Raw genomic sequence first — 26222 nt, forward strand, 5'->3', positions numbered from 1 at the left:
GGTGAGGAATTTGGGCTAGATTTGAGGATACTTCCAGCGCGACGCGACAGGTCACGTGTGACCCACCAATTATACCTTATCATGTACTTACTATGTCAATGAACATTTCGACAAAATTAATGCTTCTATTTAAGTGACCTTAATCTTCCTTATTGGAATAGACACCTGAATGCGCGTCAGAAAGTCCATGGAACTAAATTGATTATAACTCCCGTTCCTATCCGGGCAATTATGGAGTCCGTTGAGGCATAAAGATTCCATATCCTAGGACTTGGAGAATCTGTGTATCATCGTCTTATGACGTAAATCTACCCAGAGAGCTTTAAACGCAGGCCAAGAAATCGAGACATAAATGAGACTGTTCCAGAATCCCTGTAGTGGGAGAACAAAGCTAGAGGCGTAATTCAGACCGAAAGAGAAATCGTCCGGACGAGCAAGAGCGTATACTCTGTTGGCAGTGGAGGGAACCTGAAATGTGTGAGCTAGTAATCTCTGCTGGACACGTTAAAAGGTTATAAATATTACCCAAGTCACAAGCAAAGCAATGAAAAATAACATTGCATACTTGGTATACGCCCAAGCTGCAGAATTATTCTCTGAGCTAGTCCGTCTATGAGAATTATAGTCAGCCCCTTCGGAGCGCATTGCCTTGAGAGGGATCTCTGCTCGACGGTTACTGGGTTGAGGCCGTGGGCTAGATTGTTGGGGCTGGGAAAATGCCATAGGCTCGAAAGGGCCACCTTCAATTGTCACCGAGTATGGACTAAATGGTGAAACTGGAAGATCACTGGCTGCCCTGGCATCGCTTGTCGACATATACCGGCACTCCGGTAAAGAGTAGGCAATCTCGTGGGTGACCTGAATACCCGCGCATTTAATGGGGGGTATTGCGGAATTGCCTTCAGAATCAAATGATTCGATGGCCCCGAGGACTCGGAGTTGACGACGCTTCTGGTATATCACTGACCCAGCTCGAAGATAAATGGCGAATGTTAAGGATATGACAAACCAGACAGGTCCGTAGAAGACAGCGATTCGAAGATAATCCCACGGTAAAGCTACCCAGCACCATAACTACAGACAAGATAAGCACGCCTGAAGGAAAATTCATGAAACGGTAGATAAGGTCACTTACAATGGCAGAGCCATATACATGACCTCGGGCTTGCGTCTTGACAAAAAAGTACACGAATGAAGGAATAAAGGGAAGACCATAGCAGCAGAGGACATACTTCCATTCCAATCGACGTAGCTGCTCTGAGTTGTACTTGTGGAAAAATGTCAAGTATACATTGCAAGCCATGGCCAAGGTCCACAAGGCATCTGCTGGCATGAACCTAGAGAATGTCAGAAAACTAGGTCAATTATCTGGCAGACCGAAGCTCACCATTGAATCAGAAAAGCCTGGAACTGGCATAAAGAGCCCTCAACGCCAGCATGAATACCGTCTTGTGAGATCAGTGTCGCAATATTGGCCATGATATTGCCCCAGGAAGCGTAGAATACCAACCGGTTGATTGGTTTTCGGAACGAGCATGATCCAATAAAGGTCGTGACGATGACAAAGGTTCCAATGAGGGAGAAGACAGAGCAGACACGCTCTGTGACCGATATAGCGGACAATTGTTGTTCAGACGGCGACAATGTCATGGTCTATGACATCCACGGATTGAAGAGGGTTCTGGTAACAGGAGAATGGAATCGTTTGGTTTATTCCCCGCAAGAACAGTATGGCCCAAAGGAGTTGATGTGGATGTCCTACCCAAGTGGGGACTTATTGCAGGGATTCTTGGTCTTGACACTTATTGGAGAGACATACCTAAGTAGATTTCTTGGGGGCCTAGCGTCCTTGTAAGGGTCTTCTGCATATCAAATGAGAAAAAATATAAACTCAAACTGTGAGACCAGTCCGATTCACATATTGTCGTCTTGATTCCAGCTTCAGAGGAAAGTTGCCAGTCATTATTGGCATATGGCATTATACTGTTGTGTATCCAGGTAGGGTCAGACGGTTCCTGGTTTTAGAGTAGGGCTTTATCTAAGATCTCCTAGACAATAGTTTCTTCCATGCTGGTAACCTAGTGAACGGATGCTTGAGCTCCCTTTTGTGGGATAAAACGCGGCATTTGTGTGCTATAAATAGGAAAGAAGGTTTCGAGGCTGGTTACTATTCGGGCTTTTGGTTATGTGCTCATTATAGCATGAGTGTTGTGGCAGGGAATGTGCCGTATCAATCTGGTCTTCGTCCAACCTTAAGCCGAGACATCTAGAACCACACAAATCGCAACCTGCTAGGTATACAGACTTAGAAAATATCATCGGTCTGTGGTAACCCGAGGAAATTTTATGATTCGAAGAAGGTTTAAAGTCGTGACAAGTCACCGGGGCTAAGGGCTGTACCAGGGACATCTCGGAAACATCTCTTCTTGGTTATAGCCGTGTGGCTTTGGTATAGAATTGGCCCGTGGAACCTGAGGATAGAAATGTCCGGGTGTAACATTATTCAATTCGGACCAGGATGATATAAAGCGGACTTCCGACGTTGGGTCTGTACACCATTAGCATTTGGTCGTCATTGCAGGGCCAAATCAAAACATCAATTTCCCGGGTTGGCAATGGCAAGAGGATCTTTAAATCGAGCTAGAAACGTTGATCCCATCCCCATTGCCGGATAAAGCACTGATTCGTATTTGGAACAGCTTCTGGCTCGTGGTTTGAGAGGAAAGGAGCGGATTTAACTCGAAGCCCAGGCCATGAAACAAAAGTCGCCCCAAATTAATCCTGTCTACTCCTGATTTATGGGTGAGGTAAGACGAGAAAAGCATGCTATCCTAGGAATTCTCTGTAAGAAGCCGGAGTGGGTGTTTGGTGATCAAAGTTCGTTTTAAGGCAGATATTTCGACGGACTATGCCGAGGGTGCCATTGCAAGAAATAATACACAGGAAAGCCCATGCAATTACAGACCATTCAATCCTTGTCTTTGGTATGATGGACAAGCAAAACGAAAATGGCACAAGAAAGAAAAAGAAAACAGTCAAAAATCCCAACACTGAGTACCTGGGTGCAACGCCGAGTCCCTTCCATTTCTGATCGTCTAAACCGAGCTCATTATCTCGTCATACGCAAATTTCAGCCCTTAGTAGGCAGGCTGAGGCGGGACCATGCCCCCATAACCAGACATCTGTTGTTGTTGCTGCTGTTGCTGCTGTTGCTGCTGTTGCTGGGCCTGAAGTTGAGTCAAATCATGAAACCACGGGTGCTGCAGCGCATCGCTGGCACTGATACGCATCTCTGGGCGCAGCTGAAGCATGCGGTTCAATAGATCCAATCCAAGTTGATCGATTTGCGGGAGGATCAAGCCCAAGTCCTGCGTGGCATAGATGTGGAAAGTGGGCTTGTACTCTGGCAATTGGGAGATGCCAGGCCATGACCGTTCAGATGGCGTTCCCATCAACCGGAAGATCTTCAGCAATTGATCCTCGTTAGTGGTGCCCGGGAAGAGTGGGCGGCCCGTGTACATCTCAGCCATGATGCAGCCGGCTGACCAGATGTCAATGCTGGTGTTGTAGGTGCGGCTGCCGAGCAGGACATCGGGTGCCCGGTACCACAACGTGACGACCTCATTTGAGAAGGTGTTGACAGGAATACCGAATGCGCGAGCCAAACCGAAATCTCCCAGCTTCAGCTGACCCTTCTTGTTAATCAGCAGGTTCTGTGGTTTCAAGTCTCGGTGGAGGACCCGATTCTCATGGCAGAACGCGATACCCTTCAGCAGCTGGTGCATGAAGGACTTGATAGTGACGGGGTCCAGCTGTCCCCGATCGCCCCGGGTGTCCATATATCTCTTGAGATCCCGGTCCATGAACTCAAAGACCAGCATGAGTTTGTTCTCCGTGTGAATGACATCGTAAAGCGACACAATGCTCTCGTGCTTCAGCTCCTTCATCAACGAGATTTCACGAATAGCGGTCGATGGGGTTCCTTCTTCCGAGTCGAGGTGGATTTCCTTCAGCGCAACCATCTCGCCCGTTTGGCGATTGCGCCCTTTGAAAACCTATGATCACCCTACATCAGCGACAAACTCAAGGTAGACGGGCGGAACGGTTTCTAAGCGTAGAGTATAGGGATGCGGATGTCACGGAAGAATCGGAACGTACAGTGGCATAAGTGCCTTCACCGAGCTGCCAGGATAAGTCAGTCAGGTTGGGGATTTCAAATGGAAGGGCGCGAACCTTTTCCAGCTGCTGGAAGGAGCTGGGTTGTTGGGATTTATCCATTCTGTATGGTTGTGATGAGACCGATGGTTTCAGGGGTTTAGAGAAGAGGAAAGAACGGGGGGAGACGAGTGTAGTCTTTAAAGGGTGGCCTGCAGAATCCCTGAGTCGCTCCATGCTGTGATGGGAAGGGACCCCGCGTTGGTGGGCCGCGAGTCAAACCGCCACGGCTTATGTACTCGGTTTCCACCCATGCGCTTTCACTTTGCACTTTGGCACTTTGGACTTTGGACTTGAATTTTGAGGTTGAGGTTTTTCTTGATAGTAATTTGGAATCCGATTAAGATAGAAAGCAAGGTTGCAATGTGTTTGATTCATTTTAGGTCAGCATTACAGTTGCGATGACTAGGGTTCTAGACTCTACGGGTGCCATGGGGCCCGAGAGTACTTTTAGCTACATTGTAATTCGGGGCAGTTCAGACACCACGGCTGGTAGAACCGACTGTGTAGGAAAACTGCACCGCACATGAGCACTTGAAGTGGCATCCAGGCTTTCAAACAGCATGGCCTCATTTCGGACCCCACCGACATTGATAATTCCAATGGGCATGCCTCGTTTGTAGGCCCGTTCTACTAAGCGCCACGCCGAGTAGGTCGCCAAGCTGCTCCCAAGAACCAGTATGCGCCCGGCATCATCGATAGCTTCCTCAGCAGCTGCTTTGACTGCTGGGTTGATATTCTCTCCGAACATAGTCACAGCAGGCTTTAAGATCCCAGCATTGGATGGCAGCATCCATGCACCGTCGTGCTCAACTTGGACATGGGCCCTCGTCCCATCTTTCAGGATCGGAGGGTCCTCTAAGCAGGTCGGACAGGACGGATATCGGAATGTAGAATAAGGCGCTTCCGCAAGATCTACATCGCCGTCTGGGTTCAGTTTCAAACCCTTGCGCCGTTGTTCGTCCGCATTGGTTGTATCAAGCGCACCCTGCTCAACCATGCGGGCCAGGAATTCGGCCCAAGCGGGGTTTAGCCTTTCCAAGGACGACTGAAAATCTGCTCGAGGGAATTGATTACGACAACTGGTACAGACGACCGATCGTAGGTATCCATGTAGTTCGAGCGTCGATAGCTCTGGATGGGCAAGCGAGTGGAAGGAATCGACGTTTTGTGTCACAACCGAGCTGATATATCCTTTGACAGCGAGGTCATGAATGGCCTGATGGGTTGAATTTGGCCGTGCCTTCACCAGACCTGGCCACCCCACGAAGCTTCGCGCCCAATACCGTTTGCGGGACTCATGATGGGACAGGAATTCATGGAAATAGATCGGTCGGTAGGATTGATTTCGTCGATAGGTGCCTTGATCCCCCCGATAGTCTGACAGGCCTGATGCGACCGAAATCCCAGCACCCGTCAGTAAGACCGTTTGGGCATTTCCTCCAACGTCAATGCCTCGCAAGCTCGACGACGGGGGGCGGTGAAGAACTCAGCGACGGCTTTAATAGCCCCGTCCACAGTCCTGGCAGACGGTGGAACTATTATGGCTGGCGGAAGTGGACCCGTAAAGGGAATGCGAATTGCAGGCGTCGTCATTGAGGACGCATCCTGAGGGATATAGTTCTTGGCAGAAAGTCCGGAGAGGAAAGGGACTCTGATTGCGTAACGGGCTTGGCTCCAAGCGGGTCACGGTACATGTAAGTTTGGGTTTTGTATCGGAGTTTCATCAGCTTAAACAAGCTTATGGAAAATATCAAGTCCGTAAGCCAATAATAACGACACAGATGATCAGCCTAAAAATAAGTTGAGGGGAACACTATAGAAAGAAACAAAAGGAAATTTAGGGGGGGGTACAACGCTAAGTAGTTGATCTTTGGCTGAAGAGATCATTGACAATGGCCATGAAGATAGAGGAATGGTAAAGTATGAGCACATCAGCTCATACTGGAACTCGGTATCTGCCGGATTACCTGATCTTCATCTCTTTCTCTTTACAACCACTCAACCATAGATCTAGAAGTTCTCGGTGGGCTATGGACCTTGAGACCCAGAAGAGAACACCCTGTCCCGATTGCCCGTGCTCGCGTGCCTCGAGCTAAAACGATGCCGCTGACACAGCCCCTGCGTTGCAGGCTTCGTCCTTCCCTCCACTCTCGAATCAAGCTCACCCGTGGCTCGGATCAGCGCCGGGTACTTACCTCCCTGCCTTCGCTCTTCAATTCTCTGAAATCTTTCCCCTCCTATGTTCGACGGTCTTCTGTAACACCACTCCCCATGACGCAAACCAGAAGCCACGCCGGTCACGGCCATGGTCACCACCACCACCATCACGACAATGTATATCTGACTTCTACGAACAAACATGACGCCGGTGTGCGCATTACCCGGATTGGCCTGGTCGCCAACCTCGCAATGGCTATTAGCAAATTTATTGGAGGCTACGTCTTTCACTCCCAGGCTCTGATCGCCGACGCCTACCACGCCCTCACCGACTTGGTCTCCGATTTCTTGACCCTGGGGACGGTCGCATGGTCCCTCAAACCCCCGAGCGAACAATTTCCCCACGGTTATGGAAAAGTGGAGAGCATCGGCGCCCTGGGCGTGAGCGGGCTGTTACTATGCGGTGGTGTGTTTATGGGTCTCAATGCAGGACAGGTCCTGCTGGCCCACTGTTACCCCGACATGGCAGAAACTCTCGCTCACATTGGAATTTTTGGACATGGACACGGGCATTCACACAGCCATGGTATTGAGGCAATGGGCCCTAGTATTCATGCAGCCTGGATAGCCGGCGGATCAATTGTCGTCAAGGAATGGCTTTACCGTGCAAGTAAGTACAAGTGCAGCCCGCGGTGTGGGGTATAATAAGCCACATAGATCGACTAACGTCGCACAGCCATGAAAGTAGCCGAGGAGCGCAAGTCGTCCGTGCTTGCGTCCAATGCCATCCACCACCGAATTGATTCTCTCACCAGTATTGTGGCCCTGGCTACGATTGGTGGAAGTTACGTTTTTCAAGACGCTACCTGGCTGGATCCGGTTGGTGGTCTTTTAATCTCCTTGATGGTCATTAAGGCCGGCTGGGGAAATACTATTACCGCCCTGTTGGAGCTGGCTGATACCACGGTGGATGACGAAATCAAAACTTCCGTGCAAACCGCTGCCACAAAGGCGCTGAAGAATATTGAAGACGGTGAGCAGGTGATTATCCGCGATATCCAGGGTATGAAGTCTGGTCAAAACTACTTGATGGATATTGAACTTGCCGTACCCGGGGCCTGGGCCATCACTCGTTCTAGAGTGGTGGAAGAAGCTGTCCGCCAAACGATCGGCTCAGGTGTTCGTGGGGTGAAACGAGTCAAAGTTCGTTTCATCCCAGTGGAGGAGCAGGAGCTGACATTCTCCGAGGAGTTTGTCTCCCAGGATTCCGGTGCAAACCCCGAGTTTGAAAACCATGACCATGCTTCCAGTAGCATCACCTCTGGGTCTCATGCTCATGAGGATCACACCTCCCACAAGAGGCGCTAGGTGAAGGTCGTCATATCAAACAGCATAATAAACGGGACTTTCAAGTCAGGTTCCGTTTAAAGTGGTAGTCAGCGCGGCTTTTATATCCCCGGACATAACAGATTTGTGGTCGAAATCTGTACTGTGTATAGTCCCAACCAATCATTGAAGATGGGAAATCAAATAAGTTAAAATAGCAAATTTTCATTCGTAATAAAAGCTCCTATTTGAGAACCTCGGAGTTTTGCTACACTATCTACCTAGGTAGGTAGTCAAAAGTATTTCCCCAGATCAGTTTCCGGGCCTACCCCATTAGTTCACTAAACAGTTCCACACATCACCATATCTTACGCAAATTCCATATAATTATGCATAGTTATAAATACCAATCTAACGCATAGAAATGTCACCTAAGTTCTATGAAAATCTACTCTAAACTTTCTAACCATTAGAAATTATCTCGTGACCCTTATACAATCACATCAATTTTTACGTCTAGTATTACTCACCATAATTTGGGTATATACCCCTGAAGGTACTATTAATTATATCTTCCTCTATAGATAATCTTTAGATACCATTCAATTAAACTCATTTTAATAATATATAGTTAATTTTAAGGGGGTTTAAAAGCTCAGTGAATGCCTCGTCGGGTCCTCCATATTTACATATAAACTTTCAAACCGCCTTGTTGTCACTCAAGCTACATGGATCTTCAAAGTATCTTCTCAAAATACTTCCCTATGGTCATGGATGAGAATAAGACTGTTTAGAAGCGAGCTCTCTTACTACTGAGTGGTATATGCCTTCCCAAAAGTTGGTTGCTGGGTTGACTCTACCGGACCCGCACTTGGGGAAATATTTACGGTCCCCATTGCAAAGTGTAGCGCGAAGAGCGGGATTTCAAAATAATCATCGCTTTGATGATTGGCATCGATGGGTGACCGGATGGTTTTCCGAAATGAGTCCCCCCAGCCATGTTCGAGGGTGACGTCTAATGGAGAATCTTGGAAACGAGGGATAAAGCAGTTCGATAGGCGATGATGAAACTCCCGGCCTGCTCGAGTGAAGGCTAATATGTCTCGCTTCAGCTGGAGGTGGTCTGGGACAAGTGTGAAGAAGCTTTTAAAGCAAGAGTCTGTTTTTCTGCTCAACTCAGCATTGCACAAATAACAAGTACGCCTACTGCTGTACTTATCTCCAGCGCTGGCAGATAATAAGGTTGCACGATATCTGAAATAGCCAGATACGCATCCAAGATAATCCATAGAATGTTCCTTTATTATGGAATTAGAAGGTATACTATTTAGAGTATAGCTGCACTGTAGTAATGTAGGTCATTTACTTCACTTTGTATATTTCTGACCTTCAATGAAGCTACAGAACGAATGAAAGCCATGTACATACAGGAAATAAAGCTGGATGGTTCGCTTTGGTAATTTCAAATCACTATACATTCACTACCATGATATGTAAACACTCGCTTTCGTAAGTAAGTACTATACTTGACTAGATACATTTATCCACCAATATTGGTACGAAAACGACCGTTGGAAGAGATAAGAAGTCGAGTAACTACTAAATCAGAGCATTTACTTGGTGTATTCATGACTATACCTCCACTTTATCCTCGAAATACGTAAACCCGTGCAATGCTCAATCCTCGTGCTCAAGTGCCCAGATGGGCTCGGGGATGACATAATGCGTCGACAAGGTTTCGCACCAAAAAGTTATGACTAAATTTCCTGTTTAGGCTACAGTGTGGGATTTAGCTGCAGAGATCAGAGTCCAGGAAAACATCAACCCTTTGTTTCATAATCAGATCCCCTTTTCTTTCAGTTTAAGTCGGTCAGTTAGCAGTTAGCGAGGGCGGAGCCAGGCACGGGAATCTGATTACCTTACCATGGAAGTGCTCCTCCACCGAAAACAATTTTGAACTCAACACACATCTACCCCCTCCGTGTCACTCCCCTTTCCACGTCTGAAAGGGAGTTTGGCTGGTCGAAGATGGCTGAACAGGTTAGTCTGCTGCTCCATACTGGGTCCTTCGAGCCCAAGGGGTTCACCCAAAAAAAATACGATAACCCCTCCCCCACTGCCCCAAGTCAGCCCCTCCACGAGGGGTCACCAGATCAACATGAAGCATTGACACATACGCTCTTTCAGGTAGCAAATGCTATTCAGATCGCCTGGGACCCGGCCTCCGACCAAACTCTCAAAGCGCAGGCTTTCGACTACATCAACCAACTGCGCTCCGATCCCTCCGGATGGCAGGTCTGCCTTGGCCTCTTCACCGAAACCCCACAACAGCCTGAAATTGTACGACATGTGAGCTTGGAAGTTGTCAATAGTGCGGCACAGGCTGGATTAATTGATTTTGCATCTCTGGGCATTGTGCGGAATAGCTTGTTGGCCTACCTGCGGCAGGTTTACGGGCCCGAAGGGACCGCCACGCCCGACGCCCCCTACATCCAGAACAAAATTGCGCAGACCGTAACCTATCTCTTTTCCGCTCTATATGGCAATGGCTGGGAATCCTGCATCGAGGACCTTCTGAGCCTTACCTATAAATCTTCGGCTAGCACGACTCGGGACAACCCGCTCGGAATAATTTTCTATCTGCGTGTGGTGAACTCAATTCACGAAGAGATTGGTGATGTGCTGGTCTCTCGGTCTCGTGGAGAGCAGGATAAGGCCAACTCACTGAAGGATCTGATCCGTGAGCGGGATATGCAGAGAATTGCGAATTCCTGGCAGGAGATCCTTTCAGAATGGCGCGATGGGGACGATACCGTCGTGGAGGCTTGCTTGAAGGCGGTTGGAAGCTGGGTCAGCTGGATTGATATTGGTCTGGTGGTAAATCAGCCCATGCTGGATCTACTTTTCCAGCAGCTTGGACGGGCCGAGAAGCAAGAGCTGCGAGAGGGTGAACAGCGAGTTCGTGATGCAGCTGTGGATGTCTTCACGGAGATCATTGGCAAGAAGATGAAGCCCGCCGATAAAATTGAAATGATTGTCTTCCTGAATCTAAACTCGATTGTCACTCAGCTCTCCAACAGCCCGCCCCTACGTGAAAGTCGATTCACCTCCAAATATGACACCGATTTGGCAGAAACAATTGCCAAACTTGTCAACATCACCGTCATGGATATTGTGCGGGTTTTGGAAACTGATACGGGCCCAGTGAAGGATCAGGCGGACGATCTTCTGCAGGTCTTCCTGCCGCACGTCTTGCGTTACTTTTCGGATGAATACGACGAAGTCTGCTCGACCGTGATTCCCTGCGTCAACGACCTACTCACCTACTTCCGCAAGGTGTCCAAAACTAACCCAAGCTTCGAAGAACGCAACAAGGCTATCCTTCTCCCAGTCCTGAAGGCAATCATTGCCAAGATGCGCTACGATGAGACTTCCAACTGGGGGGATGAAGACGAGCAGACAGACGAAGCTGAGTTCCAGGAATTGCGCAAGAGACTCGGCGTTTTACAGCAGATCGTAGCTTCTGCGGACGAACAGCTATTCATCGACGCCATCTCAGAGCTGGTGGGCACGACATTTGAGAACCTGCGAGTATCTGGAGGCCAGATTGATTGGCGTGATCTGGATTTGGCTCTGCATGAGATGTTCTTGTTTGGTGATCTGGCCGTCACTCGCGGTGGTATCTACCAGAAAAACCAACCCGCTGGCCCCGCTGCAGTTCGTCTCATTGAGATGATGCTCCGAATGGTAGAATCTGGTAGGCTCTTCTCTCTGCGGCCCATTACCAAAAAATTCAAGCTCACGTACAATAGATATTCGATCGTTCACCCACCCTGCCACGCAACTTCAGTATATGGAGATTTGCGTGCGTTATAGCGCCATTTTCCAACACCACACACACCTCATTCCCGGGGTTTTGGAAAGTTTCCTCCAGCTCGTCCACCACCCAGTCCGAAGGGTGAAGACTCGATCGTGGTACCTTTTCCAGCGTCTTGTGAAGCAGCTCAGAACCTACATTGGCAATGTGGCCCAGACCATGGTGGAGGCCCTTGGTGATTTGTTGGTCATTCAAGCTGAGCTTCCATCCGAAGGAGATGACGGGGATGAGATGGCTTCTGAGGACCATGAAGGATCCGCAGATGCAGTTTTTACCAGCCAGCTGTATCTCTTCGAGGCCGTTGGTATCATATGCTCTACTCATGGAGTTCCGGCCGATCAACAAGTCGTCTACGCCCAGTCGGTGCTAACCCCGATCTTTGCGGACATGGAGCGGAATCTTGAAGCAGCTAAGTCTAACGATGAGCGAGCTTTGCTGCAGATTCACCACGACATCATGGCTCTAGGAACTCTTGCCCGTGGGTTCTCAGACTGGATGCCCGGCACAAGCACCCCGTCCAACCTGCCGGCACCGGAGGTCTCGGAAGCTTTCTGTCAGGTGGCAGAAGCGACTCTGGTTTCCCTCGAGTCTCTCAAAACCTCTTTCAATATTCGCACTGCTGCTAGATTTGCCTTTTCGCGTCTTATTGGCGTCCTGGGAGCCCGTATTCTCCCTCAACTGCCGCGATGGATTGATGGGCTTTTGACTCAGACCTCATCAAGAGACGAAATGGCTCTGTTCCTGCGTCTTCTCGACCAGGTCATTTTCGGCTTCAAGGGCGAAATCTTTAGCATCCTGGACACCCTCTTGACCCCCTTCTTGCAGCGAGTATTCTCTGGCATCGCGGATCCCACGACAGGAACCGATGACGAAATTCAACTTGCTGAACTCAAGCGTGAATATTTGAACTTCCTGCTCGCCGTTTTCAACAATGATCTTGGGGCTGTCATCATTAGTGAGAGTAAGTTATTCCTACGGGCTTCATTTAGTTCTATACTGACTTGAGAAGGAAACCAACCCATGTTTGAAACTGTCATCACCACCATCGAGCACTTCGCCAAAGATATCGAGGACTTTACCACTGCCAAAATGGCATTTTCCGTCCTCCACAAAATGGGCAGCTCCTGGGGAGGACCCGACGTCGCCCTAGGCGCCACCAATGGAACCACGCCGAACCAGACAACATTGCCTGGATTTGGCGGGTTTATGATCTCGCGATTCTCACCTTTATGCTGGGCGCTCCCAATGACCCCTTCCTTCAACTCCAAAGATGCCCAGGCCAAGCAGGTCCTTGCCGAGGCAGGCGGACTCCAGCGCACGATCTACCTGAAGACAGGTGTGGAGTATCTGGAGTATCTACGGAACCAAGAACTGCCGGGCATGGGCATGGGAGGGGATCTTATTGAAGAGTTTTTGACGGCCTTGAGCCAGCCGGATGCAAAGGGATTCCGGCACTTCTTCCCGGTATTTGAATCTTTTTCCTTTGGTAGTTCTTTCCGATCACGCATACTGACTTTGCATGTAGTCATTCATCCAGCGATTGAGCGCATGAGAATCTCTTCGACGACCCTTTCATTTTGATTCTGCTTTTTAGATTCCCCCATCCCATATTTCCCTTTTGACGGAGACGAGGTGATGTCAGTCCTTGTCCCGACTATTGATGTGATTTCTGTCGCCCAGTCGAACATGTCATCTATATCCATTTCCCTTGCCTCCCAGCCTCCTTCATGGATACCATATTATGCATTACACATCAATCATAAACCAAAAAACCCCCATCGATTGGATAAACCTCAGGAAACGAGTGGAAAAAAGCGTTCATGCTCGAGTACATAGTGATTGTTACCTTTCCATTCTGCATTCGCAGCGCATCGTGGACGTTCTTTCGTCTCACTTGGAACACCTGTTATTCTCCATTTCTTTCAAAGGAAGGTGAGAAAGATTACACATCTTACTGAAGTTGAGTCGGTAGGCTTGGTATACTGGTGAACAGAACTAGGTAGACAACGAATACACTGGTCTTCTTCTATACCCGGCAACATGTTGATCTAGGAAGTATACCCCAACTAGAGTAAGTCCAGAAGGTTCAGAAGAAAATTTGAGTCGAAACGTAGTAGACATTCTTTTAGGCCACCAAACCCCTTCCCATTCATTATTAGGTATCCCATTCGGAGCGTTCAATCATATCACAGAGTGGCCTTCACTGCGTCCCGTCGGTCACTTGAGCAAAGAAATCACCCGAATCAGAAACCGTTTCCACGCTATACTTTGCTTCATAACCCCCATCGATAAAGACTTAAAAAGAAAGAAGGACAAACACACTATGCAAGATACTTCGCCGCATGTTCAACGTGATCATCGGCAAAGGACGCCATCGTGTAGTACGAGTGGTCATAGTCGGGCTGGTAGCGGATGTTCAATCCGCTCACCCCGGCCTCTTTGGCGGCGGCTTCGAAGTTCTCGGGGAGGAGTTGACCCTGCTTGTAGAAGTTGTCGCCAGTGCCCTAGCGTTGTAGTCAATTAGTATGGACCGAGGCATACGTATATCTGCAGCAGATATAAGGGGGGGAAAGAAGAGTTGAACTTACCACGTCAATCAGGATATCGAGAGGACCACCAGCCCACTTCTTAATCAGCTCAGTAGCATCATGCTCCTTCCACTTCGCCTGGTCATCGCCAAAGTAGCCCTTGAAGGCCTTCTGGCCCCAGGGACAGTTGATCGGGTTGGCAATAGGAGCGAAAGCTGAAACGGACTTATACTTGCCGGGGTTGCGGAGGAACTATGCAAGTTAGCGAATGGCCAAAGTAGGAAATAGAGAGACTCACCAAAGTGAGAGCACCGTGTCCACCCATGCTGTGACCAGTAATGCTGACACGGCTAGAGTCTAGCTGCGGGAAAGCAGCAAAGACGGTTTGAGGCAGCTCCTCGGTGACGTAGCTGTACATGTTATAACCCTGGTCGTAGGGGGCCTTTATAGCATCGACGTAGAAGCCAGCACCGGAGCCAAAGTCGTAAGCGTCGTTCTCGCCTTCAATGTTAAGACCGCCTACATATCACCCGAATTAATACATTTCGCTCTCTCTTGAATGCATTTCTTTTGTCTCGCGCAATGACTTGGATAGGTAGGAACGTACGAGGGCTGGTATCAGGGTAAAGCACGGCAATTCCCTTCTTGCTAGCACCATGCTGGAAGAAGCCCTTCTCTGAGCAGTTGTCGGCCGTGCAGGTCAGACCGGATAGATAGATCAATACGGGGACCATCTGGGTCTGAGCTTGTGGGGGCAAGTAAAGATTGAAGTTCATCTCGCAGCGGGTGGTAGTGGCATTGTGGCTAAGCTTGAGCAGCTTGCCGCCGAAGGAGGCGATGGTGGCTTTGGTGGTGACAGACATGGTTTGAGTGACAGGATCGAAAATCTGGAATCGGGAAGTTCGCGGGAAGATAAGTTGACGTTTTGCGCGGGGTCTTTGGGTCCCGCATGAGGGGAAAGCTCCACCTCTCGGTTAGGGAATGAATCGTGCCGCTTTTGTGTTGCTATACTGCTGTACTGCTGCCGGTCTCTATTGCTCTGGAGAGCCCCTTGGCTGATTTCGAAATGGCCGCCTATCAGACACCAAGTCGAAGCTTGGAAAGTTTCTTGTATGCATATTCTAGCTCACGTCACTCGTGATGCAGGTTAAAGCAGCAACAGGCTATGTATGCATTAGGGAAAAAGGTCCAGAGAAGCGCCATCGAAGTAAAAAAGAAACGAATCCGAACGCTGCCCACAGTGGAGAACCCGTATCTATGTACAGACAAAAAAAGAAAAGAAAAAGGTGATATGCACAGCCTAAAAACCCACTAACAAAAGATCTCCTAGTCAATCATCCCAAAAACACCGGAACTCCATACACCACGGGTGCTGCCCCGTTCAGGTATTTCAAGACACATGATCCCCGTGCTCCTGCAATTGCCGTGTCTAGGCCAACATCACTTTGGGCAGGTGACTTTCCCTGCTCAAACAACCCCCATGTATCGAAAGTCGACGATGCGAAACGATCAATGTCCCTATCGGTGACATCCCACAGGGTAGCCACGAGCGCAGGACTGCCCGCATGGAGGTAATTCATCGGTGTACCATAGGGCTCATACTCGCCCGCCTCGGTAAGTGTGCCGCTGCTGCAACCCATGAGGAAGGCAACGGCGCACTTGGATAGTCGCTTGATGGTACGTCCACGGATGTACTGGGCACCACTGCCATGGCCAAAGTACAAGAAGAGATCCTTAGACTCTAGACAGTCACGGAATTCCTCCTCCGATGGTTCACGATTGACCACACCAGTCCAAGACTTCAGTCCCGCCAGATCCCCTTCAAAGGTTGTTTGAGTGGTACGAAGATCGCCTGTCGGGTTAAGAAGGAAAGCGCCCGACGTACGATCCAGGACTGCACCAGATCGATTTTCACGGAATTGAAGCACACGCTCACGAAGACACTCCAAAGATGAAACTCGACAGACAGGGTATCCTTGAAGACATGGTAGAGACTCCCATGGGAACAGGTGCAGAGCCTTGTCTAGCACGAGCACTGTGTGGTTCGGCGGGGTCAACGCAAGCTCTTCTCGCGCGGCTTCATGGTATCCTCGCAGGGCATCGAGGGTGTCAACAACCATCATGTCGAAGTCGATCTCGTCATAAGCATTCCGTTCGCCCTGGAATTGCAAGATATCTACCACAAAGTAGAGAAGATCCATCAACGTATCCTCGGGCTCCTCCGACTGTTCGAGGTCTCGAAGCCCAATGAACAGTTCCAGAACGTTTTGGTGAAGAGTCAGGCGAGGCGAAGAAGCCTTCGTGCCCTTATGGCGAGAGGGAAGATGCTTGTCCAGGATTCCTTGGAATGCACTGGCAAAGCGAGACAACGCGGTGGTATCTCGTGCAAGCGGCGAAAAGACGCCCCGGAAGCCTCCAAACCACAGGTTTTCGATATTTTGAAGAAGGCTTTCTAACCGACGATCCAGTGTTTCTCGAGTCGTCCACCATTCTTTCTTCATCTTCTTGTCAATCTGAGCCTTGGCAGCATGTGCACTCTCGTTGGCCAGCTTGATCACTTTCTGCATCTCTTCCTTCCCATCTTCAAAGGTGAACTGCTCTTCTTCATCATCATCGACGTTGCCTCGCCGGAGAGGTAAACGAAGCAGGAAAGGAGAACAATTCTTCTGCAGCCGGGAGACCACAAACTCAGTCCCGTCAGCACTCAGAGACAGAGACAGAACATTCCAGTTTTCCGGCAGAATATCAACATAAAGCTCAGTGAAGCTTGAGCAGATTTCTTCTTCAATCCCGGCAACTGGAGATGAAGAAGTCGGCCACAGGAGTGGATCAGCAAGGTCTGACAATTGTCGATCAAACTTAATAGCCATCCGCTCACGAGCGAATGCACCGACACGCCCAATTTCTAGGGGAAAATCGTGTTAGACTAAATTAAGGTTCACAAACCGCACACACACGAACTTACCATTCATAGTCGCCGGGGGTTGCGCCCAGGTTGCGGGGCCCCCTGGGGTAGTGGCATGTGTAAGCATAGAAATGCGACTCATTAATCGAGATGCTGCATGGCTCTCCAAGGTGGAGCCGAGTACAGCGACATCAGTAAAGACACCTGCAAGAAGATCACTTGCTTTGGTGAGCATGATAGAGAAATCTTCACTGGCTTTTTGAGCTTTAGCCCGAGTTCCTTTGGTCGGGGCCCTTGCTCGCCTGGTGGTGGGTTTTGCGATTGGAGCATTCGGCTTGTCTGCTGATTTGCTTGGAGTTTTGAGAGAAGGCAGTGAGATGGTAGACTCAGGCAGAACACAGTATACAGCGTGAGTTGCAAACTGACGAATGGCCTCGGCCAACAAGTGTTCACTTTCGCCAATCTCGAGAGAGACTTTACTTTCTCGTGCTGTGGCAAATTGACGGGCTTCTATCAGGGTGCTTGCAGAGCGCTCGTAGTCTCGAAGTGCTCGCAAGCAGTCGGCCTGTTGCCGAAGAATATCGCTCTTCAGCCGTAAGAGAGACTTGGATTGGACATCAACTTGAGGGGTCTTGGGCGTTGAGATCTTCTTAGCAGTGCTTGCCGTAGCGGAACTAGTTGCACGAGTACGTCGGGCAGCGGTACTAGCCGTGGTAGCAGTAGTCGTTGACGGTGCTCGACGACTGCTTCGTACCTTCAATTTCTCCATCTTCTCTTCAAGAAGTGCGATATTCGGGGCCTCTGAGATGCTGGTTGCATCGGACGAATTTATAGCTACGATGGCCTTATCAGCCTCCTGTAGCAGACGGAATGCTTTGTCGTATTGTCCCTGTACTTTGTAAAGAGAAGCAAGAGCCATGTGCAGTGAGACAGTTTCCATACTGGTCTGGATCTGCTTTGACGATTCTGACGCTGCGATGAGAAATTCTTGTCCTTCGTCCACATGACCGCCGAGAGTCCAGTAGCAACCAAGCTGAGTTTGTGCAGCCACAAGTCGGATGTTAGCGTCGAGCGTCTTATCAATCTTCAATGCCTGCTGTCCGTAGTAGATGGCATCCTGGAATAAGCCATGATGGGCCGACAATGTTGCGAGGTTCAACAAGGAGGTATGATGTGCGCCAAGGTGTGGCCAGAATGGCGCGCCTTGAGTATAACCTGATGAAACCTCTGGAGAAGGTCCGTTTTGGGATAGATCAAGTTTGGCCACACTGTCAGCGACCGCGTCAACATCAGAGTTTCCTCCCGCGGCCAAAGACTTGTCCTGTTTTCGTTGGGCTAATTTCTCAACCTTGGCCCAAATCCGACAGTTGAGCCTCACAGATAGCTTGGCAAAGAAAAGAGCATCTGCCATTGAACCCTGAGCAGCCGACAGGCGAGATTGTATGAAAGTAGCATCCGCAATAAGTCTTTCCCATGATATTTTCGACGAAACAGATAGATTGCTCATCTCTTCCGACTGTTGGCTCTTTTCATACAATGACTTCGTAGCAGAAAGAACAGAGGCGGCTTTGTCTGCCTCTCCTGTCTCGAGAAGATATTCAACTCGGGCCAGTTTGCATGATATGGTCGCTAGGGAGGATATCTTGTGTCGGGTAAGATATTGTTCACCGCGGCAGAGAAGGTCACCTGCTTTTTGACAATGTCCAAGTCGACAATGCTGTAGCACCAAGCGCGAGAGAATCGTGATTGCATCCGACAGATCAGCTGATTTCTGAAGTTCAGCCACTCGAAGTATCAGCTCCAAGGCAGAAAGCTGAGATTTCCACAGGCCATGGATCTCCGTGTAATCAACCAAGGCCTTCAGTTGGAGAATCCAGTAATCGATATCATGAATGCAGAGAAGCAAAGAGCTTTCATCTGAGCACTGTCGAATCATGGAGGTCCATGATGCAAGTGTGTTAGTCAAGTCATTCGCATCAATTTGGCCGTAGTGGAAACCAATGATGATTCGTAAAGAGCTCATGATATGCTGAGCAAAGGGCGCCAAGTCAGTGTCTTGTCCAACTTCGAATCCATTTGTGACAGCTTCTGTGCCTTCTTCCATTATCTTCTCAAATATTGTGGTTTCCAAACAGCCCGGGTGCTCTAGCAAGTATCGAAGAGCAGAAAGGACCACTCGACCATGGCGGATAGGATGAAGGTCTGTCGGGTAAATTTCAATGAGATTAGATACTACCGAGGTGAAAGTGGACCGAAACTTCTCATCACTCGAAGAGTATGCATGTAAATCAGCAAGAAGGCTCATTTGCCATTCAAGAAGCATCCCTCGTCGTTCGGGGGCCAGTTCCAGATCGTCATAAATGTCGGAAGACTTGGACCCCTTCTGTCGCAACTTCACCTTCAAGAATGTAGAAAGAACCCGGCCTAGCATAAAAGCTGGACTTTGAGGATTCTGGCTGCCTGACAGAGGGTGAGCCCCCATACCGCTGTCAGCGATTTGCTGTAGAGTACCCGAATCAATATACTCCGCGATTGATTGACGAAATGATTTCTCGGAATCCACGGGCATATTACCATCCAAGTAAAGATGAGCCATTCTTTCGAATTTCAGAGCAGTAAATGCTGCGTTCCGAAGCGATGGCGAGCAGGTGGAGGTTATTTGAGTCGATTGCTTGAGAAGAGGAAGCAACTCGCGGTAGCCTTGGTCAGCCTCTTTCCTCTTGATGTAACGAGACCAAAAAAGATTAGATAGTTTCACAAGTGCTGCACCAATGCTTGAAGCATCTGAGTTGGGGTCATCAGAGCTTTCGACGCAAGTAAGCAGGCGATGGCAATCCGCTAGAATGGGGAGCATGTCATCCCATGGTGGTCTTTGAGACATAATGGACAATTTCCCGACAGCAACAGTCGAGTCAACGGCGGCGAGAACGATACTTTTGGACATAGAGATTCGATTTTGGAACAATTCGTGCTCTTTCTCATCGCTGTCCTCTGCAGGAGGTCGTCCCACGTAACGCCTGAGAAACCTGATGAATGCTTGTAGATATTCCCGAATCTGAAACGCAATTTCGTTTTTCTGCTGGTCACTATTGGATGGCTCCGCGACTGCCTCGCCGAACCAAGAGAGAGCAAGCTTCTTGAGCCGAGCAGCCTCAACAAGTAGCTCGTCCAGATCAGTTGCACTACCCCGGAGTTGTAACCCTAGAGCGTTTGTGGCGTCTGATGTGGATTTCAACGCTTCATCCAAGAACTTTCCAGATGCCTTCAAGCGTTGGAAAGAGACCGACGCAATCTTACACTGAACAGTAGCCAAGGAAAGGCTTTGTGAGTTCGAAAGTGGTGTGATGGCTTTGCCGAAAAGCTTTAGGGATTCTTCAAGACAACCAGCATCCAGTGCAAGCTGGCCAAGTAGAGTCATTATTTTGGCAGTTGCATTCATATCCTTGATTCCTTGCGGTTGCTTCTTGATCTCTGCCGTGGATGATTGAATTCGGGTAATCGCCTTGAATACTGCACCAAACTCAGCCTTCTCAATTCCTTTACTGCGATGAGAAAATCCCCCAAGGTAGCGAAGAAGAGGATCGAAAACCTCTTTGCTCTCGTCACATACGTGGCCGGCTATCTTCCAACCCAGGCATCGGATCTCTAGGGACAGCAGTTGGAGACCCAATGCTGTAATTGGCTTCAGAGTATCTTTACTTTTTGGCGATTCGTCACCAGACGTTGATCTTCCGGAGGACAAAGATAGCACAGTATTTGACAGCAGTTGAAGTTGAAGAGCAGCTTTGTCATTCGATAAGCTTTTGGACTTCACGGCAGCAAGGATCATCTGGGCCGGGCTGCTGGGTTCGGAAAGCTGCAGTAGTGGAAACAGCTTTTGGATCGTCGAGGACTTGCGTTCGGAGGCAAAGAGTCGCATCGCATTGGCCTGGAAGGGAATAAGCAACCCATGGAGAGATTGTGCATTCGAAATGTTCGAAAAAGTCAAAAGGTCAGACATGCGCTCCTTTGCCGTTTCATCATCCGCCACATCATTGGAGCCAGTCGCCTTCTTCCCCGTCTTCTGCAGATCCAGGTGTTGCTGGATTCTGCCTTTCAGAGACCTCATTTCCTTCCACGCCATATCGTTCAGTCCCAGAGATATCAACTTTCCCGCCAATACGCATACTCCTTGCTCAAGCTGCATGTTCGGGAAATCTTTGGCACTCTGGTCATTTTTTAGAGCTCGTAATGTCGACAAGGCAAGTCTAGCGCACTCTGCTGCGGAAATCACCCCCGCATCAACCCCGGCGGGATTAGACCTTGCAGTCGACTTGGCGGCTTTTTCAGTGGAGATTGAACGCTTCGCAGTGGGGGCTTTCAACGCGTCCGTGAGTGTCTTTAGTGTTGTATTGAACACCTCCGTGGCGAGGACGAGCTTCTCTTGGGGAGATAGTAGGGGCGCATCTTGATCAACAATTGCATGCAACGCGTCGCTCGCACAATTTGTCTTGGTGGTCCTAGATGTCTTTGCTCGACTTGTTGGTCTAGCAGGCTCTTTGACTGATTTTGTGCGCCTCGCAGGCTTTTCGAGGGGATTCGACGATGCGCGGAGGAGAGATTGGAGGGACATCACGGTGGTATCGGAGCATGTTGTTGTTGACCGGACGGCCAGCTTGACAGAGTCGGGCATGGAGCTGGTAGGGAGGACGGTAACCGCCATGTCGCATGTATTAGGCGAGCAGCTGGCCTGCGGTCATCGAACGGGGCGAATTGAGGCTTTGAGGGCCGATATCATCAAGCCCAAAAGACTCCCGATCGAGCGTGTGTTGTCGTAGCAACACGGTACGCTATGCCTGATATAGAAGCCTTGTGGCCTCAGGCCGAACACCCACTTCTTCGATGCGGTGCGGGCCAGTTTGATTGTGATCACAGCGATTCAACCACGACAATGGCGCTGGCATTTAGATCGAAGCCCCTAGGGCTGAATCGGTATCTCCTTTCCACGCCGATATCATCCAGACTGCCTAGCCGATATGCGGCATCTACTTCACGGTCATACGCTACTTCCGACCGACTCCCGAAGATCGCAGATGCTTCAGTATGGACGTCGATGATCCCCAGATTTATTCGAGATCGCAAATCGCGCGGAACCAAAAAATCCAAGGAATGGAATCCGGCCACATTCTACATCGTCATGTTTACTTTGATCGGATCACAAGCAATCCGTATGCTCTCCTTGAAGAACAGTTATGCGACATACACCCGCACGACGGATGCGAAGATTGAATTACTTAAGGAGGTCATTGAACGGATCAAGAGTGGGGAGAAGGTCGATGTGGAAAAGTTATTAGGAACAGGAGACAACACGCAGGAGCGAGAGTGGGAAGAAGGTACGTCTTGGTTGTTTGAGCCCTCCGCTGTTCTGGTCTCTGACTTATTTTATTTTTCCGTCATCTAGTCTTGAGAGAAATCGAGCAGGAAGACACACTTTGGCAGCAGAGAAACAATAAGGGATCAAAGCAGGAGCCCAACGAGATCAAGATGGAGGTGACACAACATCCGGAGGCTAAAGAACCGGCATTGCCTGCTACGCCGAGTGCAGATGAGCAGACTGAAAAGACGCAACCTAAACGCAAGCTGAACTTCTTCTAAACATTCATTACCACATGCTTGGGGGACTAGGCAAGAGCATTGAATTGGTTGATCTTGTCTATTGCACCTATGAAAGCTCCAACTACCTACCAACCTCCACATCCGTTCTTCAGCGCCTATTGGTGACGGCTGCTGAGAACAAGTGTACTATAATCTGCTCGCCAAAGTATCTCTGTACAGGAATTATGATATCCAGGTCAATGATACTGGGCCAAAACTTTGTCTCTTTGTTCTCGTGTACAGTACAAATATTCAAGTCAGCGGTAACCAATCTAAAGCAAAATTATTAGAGTGGAAATATTGATCTTCATCTGTAAACAGAAAAATGAGATTTATCTGCTCTAGATCTAGGTACTATACAGAACTGAAAGACAACCAGACAGCAATAAAAGTACCGTACATGATGGGTTGGCGTAGAGCAAAACGCACCTGGCTATGACGAGCCGGGACGATGCATCAACAACCCCCTTCTATATAGTTCCCACATCTTTTCAAAATCTATGTGCTGGTGGTACAATGCACATCAGCCATCCAACAAAATGAAAGAATAAATCGTGCAGAGGCTTTGAAAAAAGCCAAATTAACCCTAGCTCACTTTTTGCCGGATGGAAAAAAAGGGTCAATGGCAGAGGAATCTGAGAGAGGAAAAAAAGAGGTAGTGGTCGAAATCCGATGCTAAATGGAGCACAAAAAAAGAAACCAAGACGGCAAGGGCCAAATGAAAGTCATCGCTATATGAAACCAAAGAGAAATTACTGCTTGGAACTCTGGAAGAACTTGGGCCAGTTCTCAGGACGAGGGACCTGCACTCGGCCAATGTTTGGCTCCAAGTCAAGGATGAGCTTCAGAGCGTTCCTTGACCGAAGGTAGGGGAGAGGTGCCGTCGCACTGGCCATGCCAACGCCCGGCTCCACCTTGCCGGTAGGGGTATCGTCCTCATGGGAGCCTGGTAGAGGGAAGGTTTTCTGCAGAACTTCATAAGCGGCGAGAGTGAAACCGAACTGCGGCGATGAACGCATGATACGGGCGGGACCACCCTTGAAGAAGGCCTTCAGACCCTCCTCCTTCCACACAGTCGTGGCGCAGTGTCGCAGGCTGGTGTACTTGGTCTCGCCCTTGCGGGCCTCCACCTGCAAACGAGTCTTGATCACATCGCAGGGAGTGGTCAGGTAAGCAGCGGGCATACCAGCGATGGCACCGGCAGTCAAGAGCTGAATCACACCCAATTTGTTGGTGGCGGTTTCACCGAACATTTCGGTTTTCAGGTGTGCGTATGTAGGGAAGTAAATGGCCGAGAAAGGGACTAATGACTCATTAGATCCTTATCAAAAATCACCAGGTTTTAATGTTTCTTACCATCACGAAGGAGACAAGCACTGGCTCCCTTGTACAGGCCCATGAGACCCAAGTTCTTCACAATCCACAAAGCCGAACGGCGAGGAGCGCCCTCCACGTTCTTAGCAACTTCACCCTGCACCTGCAGACGAATCTTGACGATCTCCAGGGGGTTTGTGAAAACCTGACAGAGGGAAAATCAGTACACAATACACATTATCGCAGCGCTCCAACTTACCACTTGACAAGCACCAGCCGTACCACCGGCCAAAACCTCATAGGGGGTCCAAATTCTATTAGTATCCTTGTCGGTCAGAGCACCACGGACCAGATCATTGACTGTAAGCTTGATGGCCTTCTCCGGTGCCACACCAATCAGTTGCGGAATGACACCCGAGTACAGACCGGTGAAACCCTCGTTACGAATAACCTTCTTCGCGCAATCAATAGAGTTGTTGTACAGACGCTCACCGGGGCGAGTGGATCGCTGGTTCTGCAGGCGGGTCTTGACCAAATCGATCGGGTACACCATGAAAGCACCAAACGCACCAGCAATGCTGCCAAGAGCAAAGTGGTGTGCCGATTCAAGCATGCTGTGGAGGAACGAAGTGGTCTTCTCAGCTGCAGTTCCCACAGCCTGGCCTGCAACAGCCATGGGAAGGCGCCATGAAGCATCAATGACCTTGGCGAAATCCTTCTGGGCAAGGCGTCCAGACGGAGCATCTAAGCCGGCGAAGTGGAACAGAATATCAGCCTCCATGGGGGTAAACAAGGAGAAGCGGGTGACACGAGCGGCCTCGTTAAGGAAGTCGGCGCGAGTGATTTTGCCGTCGGTGCTCTTCTTGGTGGCCTCCCGGACAACCACATCGATAATATCCATCTCACGCATAATATTCTGGAAGGCACGAACGGTAGCGTAGGAAATCTTCGTGCCGGCCGAGATATTGCAGAGCGAAGGCAGGTGTTCAAGCACATGATCGGACAATTTATGCTTCGAAGTCTCGAGGATAATGCGCTGGAAGTCCTCGGGCTCAATGTAGCCATCCCCGTCCTTGTCGAAAATGTGGAAGGCTTGGCGGATGCGCTCGCCCTGCAGTCCGCGCAACATCTGGGAGAATTGGGGGTAGGTCATGTCATGGCGCGTTTTGGTGCGGCCAGTGTATAGAGAAGCCCACTCGGAGTTCCAGTCGAAGGGAATGCTATCGGCGGTCTTGGTCAAGTTGTAAAGGCCCTGAACAGTGTCGAACTTGACACTGCCGGATCCATCGAGGTCAAACAGGCGGAAGGCGATTTCGTACTCGGCATCGGGCTTGGTCAGGAGGTTCTCGAAGGTAGCCCAGTCGGATAGGGAGAGCTTGCCGTGTCTGCGTCGGTCTGCCACCTGGAACAAGATGCCATACTGTTCGCGCTTGATCTTGTGCTGTCATTGTGGAGGCTGGATTAGTTACATCTTCTCTAGGGCTTCGAAGCGAACGTGACGTACATAGTCCTCTTGTTTGGGGGCAACGGCATTGATGAAATCCTCCTCGTTCATGAATGGTTCCCCATTTTCGTCCTTCTGTGCATGACGAAGGAAATTGGATCGGGCTTGGTGCGACAGCTGAGGTTCCTCTGTGCTGCCCACCAACTTCTCCTTGACAGTTTCCTTAACACTACTCATTGTGGTACAGAGTAGAACAACCAGGTATTGACAGGTACAGAAAGTCCCGAATGCGAAAATCCACCGCACAACACTGGGGTGGAAGGAGGTTGAAGGGGGGGATGAATGAGAGTGGAGAAGGGAGAGATTTGAGTCAAAAGAGGAATGAGCTAGTGACGGGGCGATAATAATTGCAATGTTTCCCCGAGAACAGTTGACTCCCTTTCACTTATCTCTCTACAGATGAGAAAATCAAATGCTAAAATTTTATGTTCCGTTTAAATTGATTGGAGTTCCGGTCAAACAGTACCTGTTCCTATGTGTACCTATTGGCCACGCGATGAGTTTTTCACCGCCAAACCCCAAATCACGGGTATTTATATGTTTTTCAAGGTTAATTTCATTCCTTATGTATGCGCATTACGCGATTTACCCGCAATCGGCCTTGGGGCCGAAATCCCTGTCAACACATCGAACCTGCCGAAATCTTTATTATCAATTTTGATCTTCACATTCTCCGGGGGATCCGTGAGAGGTTTCTGATCGAAATTATATACTTCTAAGGATCCTTCTGATTTTCGTGGGATCTGACGGGAATTTGCC

The 26222-nt window shown here is 49.4% G+C and overlaps 9 protein-coding genes across 9 annotated transcripts; 3 read left to right on the forward strand and 6 right to left on the reverse strand.

Moving 5' to 3' along the window:
* Positions 1-264: 264 nt before the first annotated feature.
* Positions 265-1650, reverse strand: N7484_008804 (putative cAMP receptor-like protein; the record flags this gene model as incomplete). Its single annotated transcript, XM_057119191.1, has 4 exons — positions 265-468; positions 526-1074; positions 1136-1337; positions 1388-1650. The coding sequence occupies 4 exons, from the start codon at positions 1648-1650 to the stop codon at positions 265-267; spliced, it is 1218 nt and encodes a 405-aa protein (XP_056968746.1).
* Positions 1651-3137: 1487 nt separating this feature from the next.
* On the reverse strand, positions 3138-4392 carry N7484_008805 (cyclin-dependent serine/threonine-protein kinase phoA; the record flags this gene model as incomplete). Its single annotated transcript, XM_057119192.1, has 2 exons — positions 3138-4055; positions 4159-4392. 2 exons carry the CDS (start codon positions 4390-4392, stop codon positions 3138-3140), a joined length of 1152 nt encoding a protein of 383 aa, XP_056968747.1.
* A 277-nt stretch (positions 4393-4669) lies between these two features.
* N7484_008806 (putative SIR2 family histone deacetylase) lies at positions 4670-5811 on the reverse strand (the record flags this gene model as incomplete). Its single annotated transcript, XM_057119193.1, has 2 exons — positions 4670-5678; positions 5705-5811. 2 exons carry the CDS (start codon positions 5809-5811, stop codon positions 4670-4672), a joined length of 1116 nt encoding a protein of 371 aa, XP_056968748.1.
* Positions 5812-6318: 507 nt separating this feature from the next.
* N7484_008807 (cation diffusion facilitator family transporter) lies at positions 6319-7743 on the forward strand (the record flags this gene model as incomplete). The annotated part of the gene is made up of 2 exons (XM_057119194.1): positions 6319-7045; positions 7112-7743. 2 exons carry the CDS (start codon positions 6319-6321, stop codon positions 7741-7743), a joined length of 1359 nt encoding a protein of 452 aa, XP_056968749.1.
* Positions 7744-9729: 1986 nt separating this feature from the next.
* Positions 9730-13130, forward strand: N7484_008808 (Ran GTPase-binding protein LOS1; the record flags this gene model as incomplete). Its single annotated transcript, XM_057119195.1, has 5 exons — positions 9730-9741; positions 9889-11458; positions 11514-12539; positions 12588-13042; positions 13104-13130. 5 exons carry the CDS (start codon positions 9730-9732, stop codon positions 13128-13130), a joined length of 3090 nt encoding a protein of 1029 aa, XP_056968750.1.
* A 769-nt stretch (positions 13131-13899) lies between these two features.
* N7484_008809 (S-formylglutathione hydrolase) lies at positions 13900-14969 on the reverse strand (the record flags this gene model as incomplete). The annotated part of the gene is made up of 4 exons (XM_057119196.1): positions 13900-14082; positions 14167-14358; positions 14405-14625; positions 14714-14969. The coding sequence occupies 4 exons, from the start codon at positions 14967-14969 to the stop codon at positions 13900-13902; spliced, it is 852 nt and encodes a 283-aa protein (XP_056968751.1).
* Positions 14970-15440: 471 nt separating this feature from the next.
* On the reverse strand, positions 15441-21713 carry N7484_008810 (uncharacterized protein; the record flags this gene model as incomplete). Its single annotated transcript, XM_057119197.1, has 2 exons — positions 15441-17011; positions 17072-21713. 2 exons carry the CDS (start codon positions 21711-21713, stop codon positions 15441-15443), a joined length of 6213 nt encoding a protein of 2070 aa, XP_056968752.1.
* Positions 21714-21941: 228 nt separating this feature from the next.
* On the forward strand, positions 21942-22645 carry N7484_008811 (DUF5321 domain-containing protein; the record flags this gene model as incomplete). The annotated part of the gene is made up of 2 exons (XM_057119198.1): positions 21942-22383; positions 22452-22645. The coding sequence occupies 2 exons, from the start codon at positions 21942-21944 to the stop codon at positions 22643-22645; spliced, it is 636 nt and encodes a 211-aa protein (XP_056968753.1).
* A 752-nt stretch (positions 22646-23397) lies between these two features.
* N7484_008812 (citrin) lies at positions 23398-25640 on the reverse strand (the record flags this gene model as incomplete). Its single annotated transcript, XM_057119199.1, has 4 exons — positions 23398-23948; positions 24002-24164; positions 24219-25400; positions 25464-25640. 4 exons carry the CDS (start codon positions 25638-25640, stop codon positions 23398-23400), a joined length of 2073 nt encoding a protein of 690 aa, XP_056968754.1.
* Positions 25641-26222: the final 582 nt, after the last annotated feature.

The sequence above is a fragment of the Penicillium longicatenatum genome (assembly GCF_028827895.1).
Source record: "Penicillium longicatenatum strain IBT 33135 chromosome Unknown contig_6_segment0_segment0, whole genome shotgun sequence".
Classification (NCBI taxonomy): Eukaryota; Fungi; Ascomycota; class Eurotiomycetes; order Eurotiales; family Aspergillaceae; genus Penicillium; species Penicillium longicatenatum.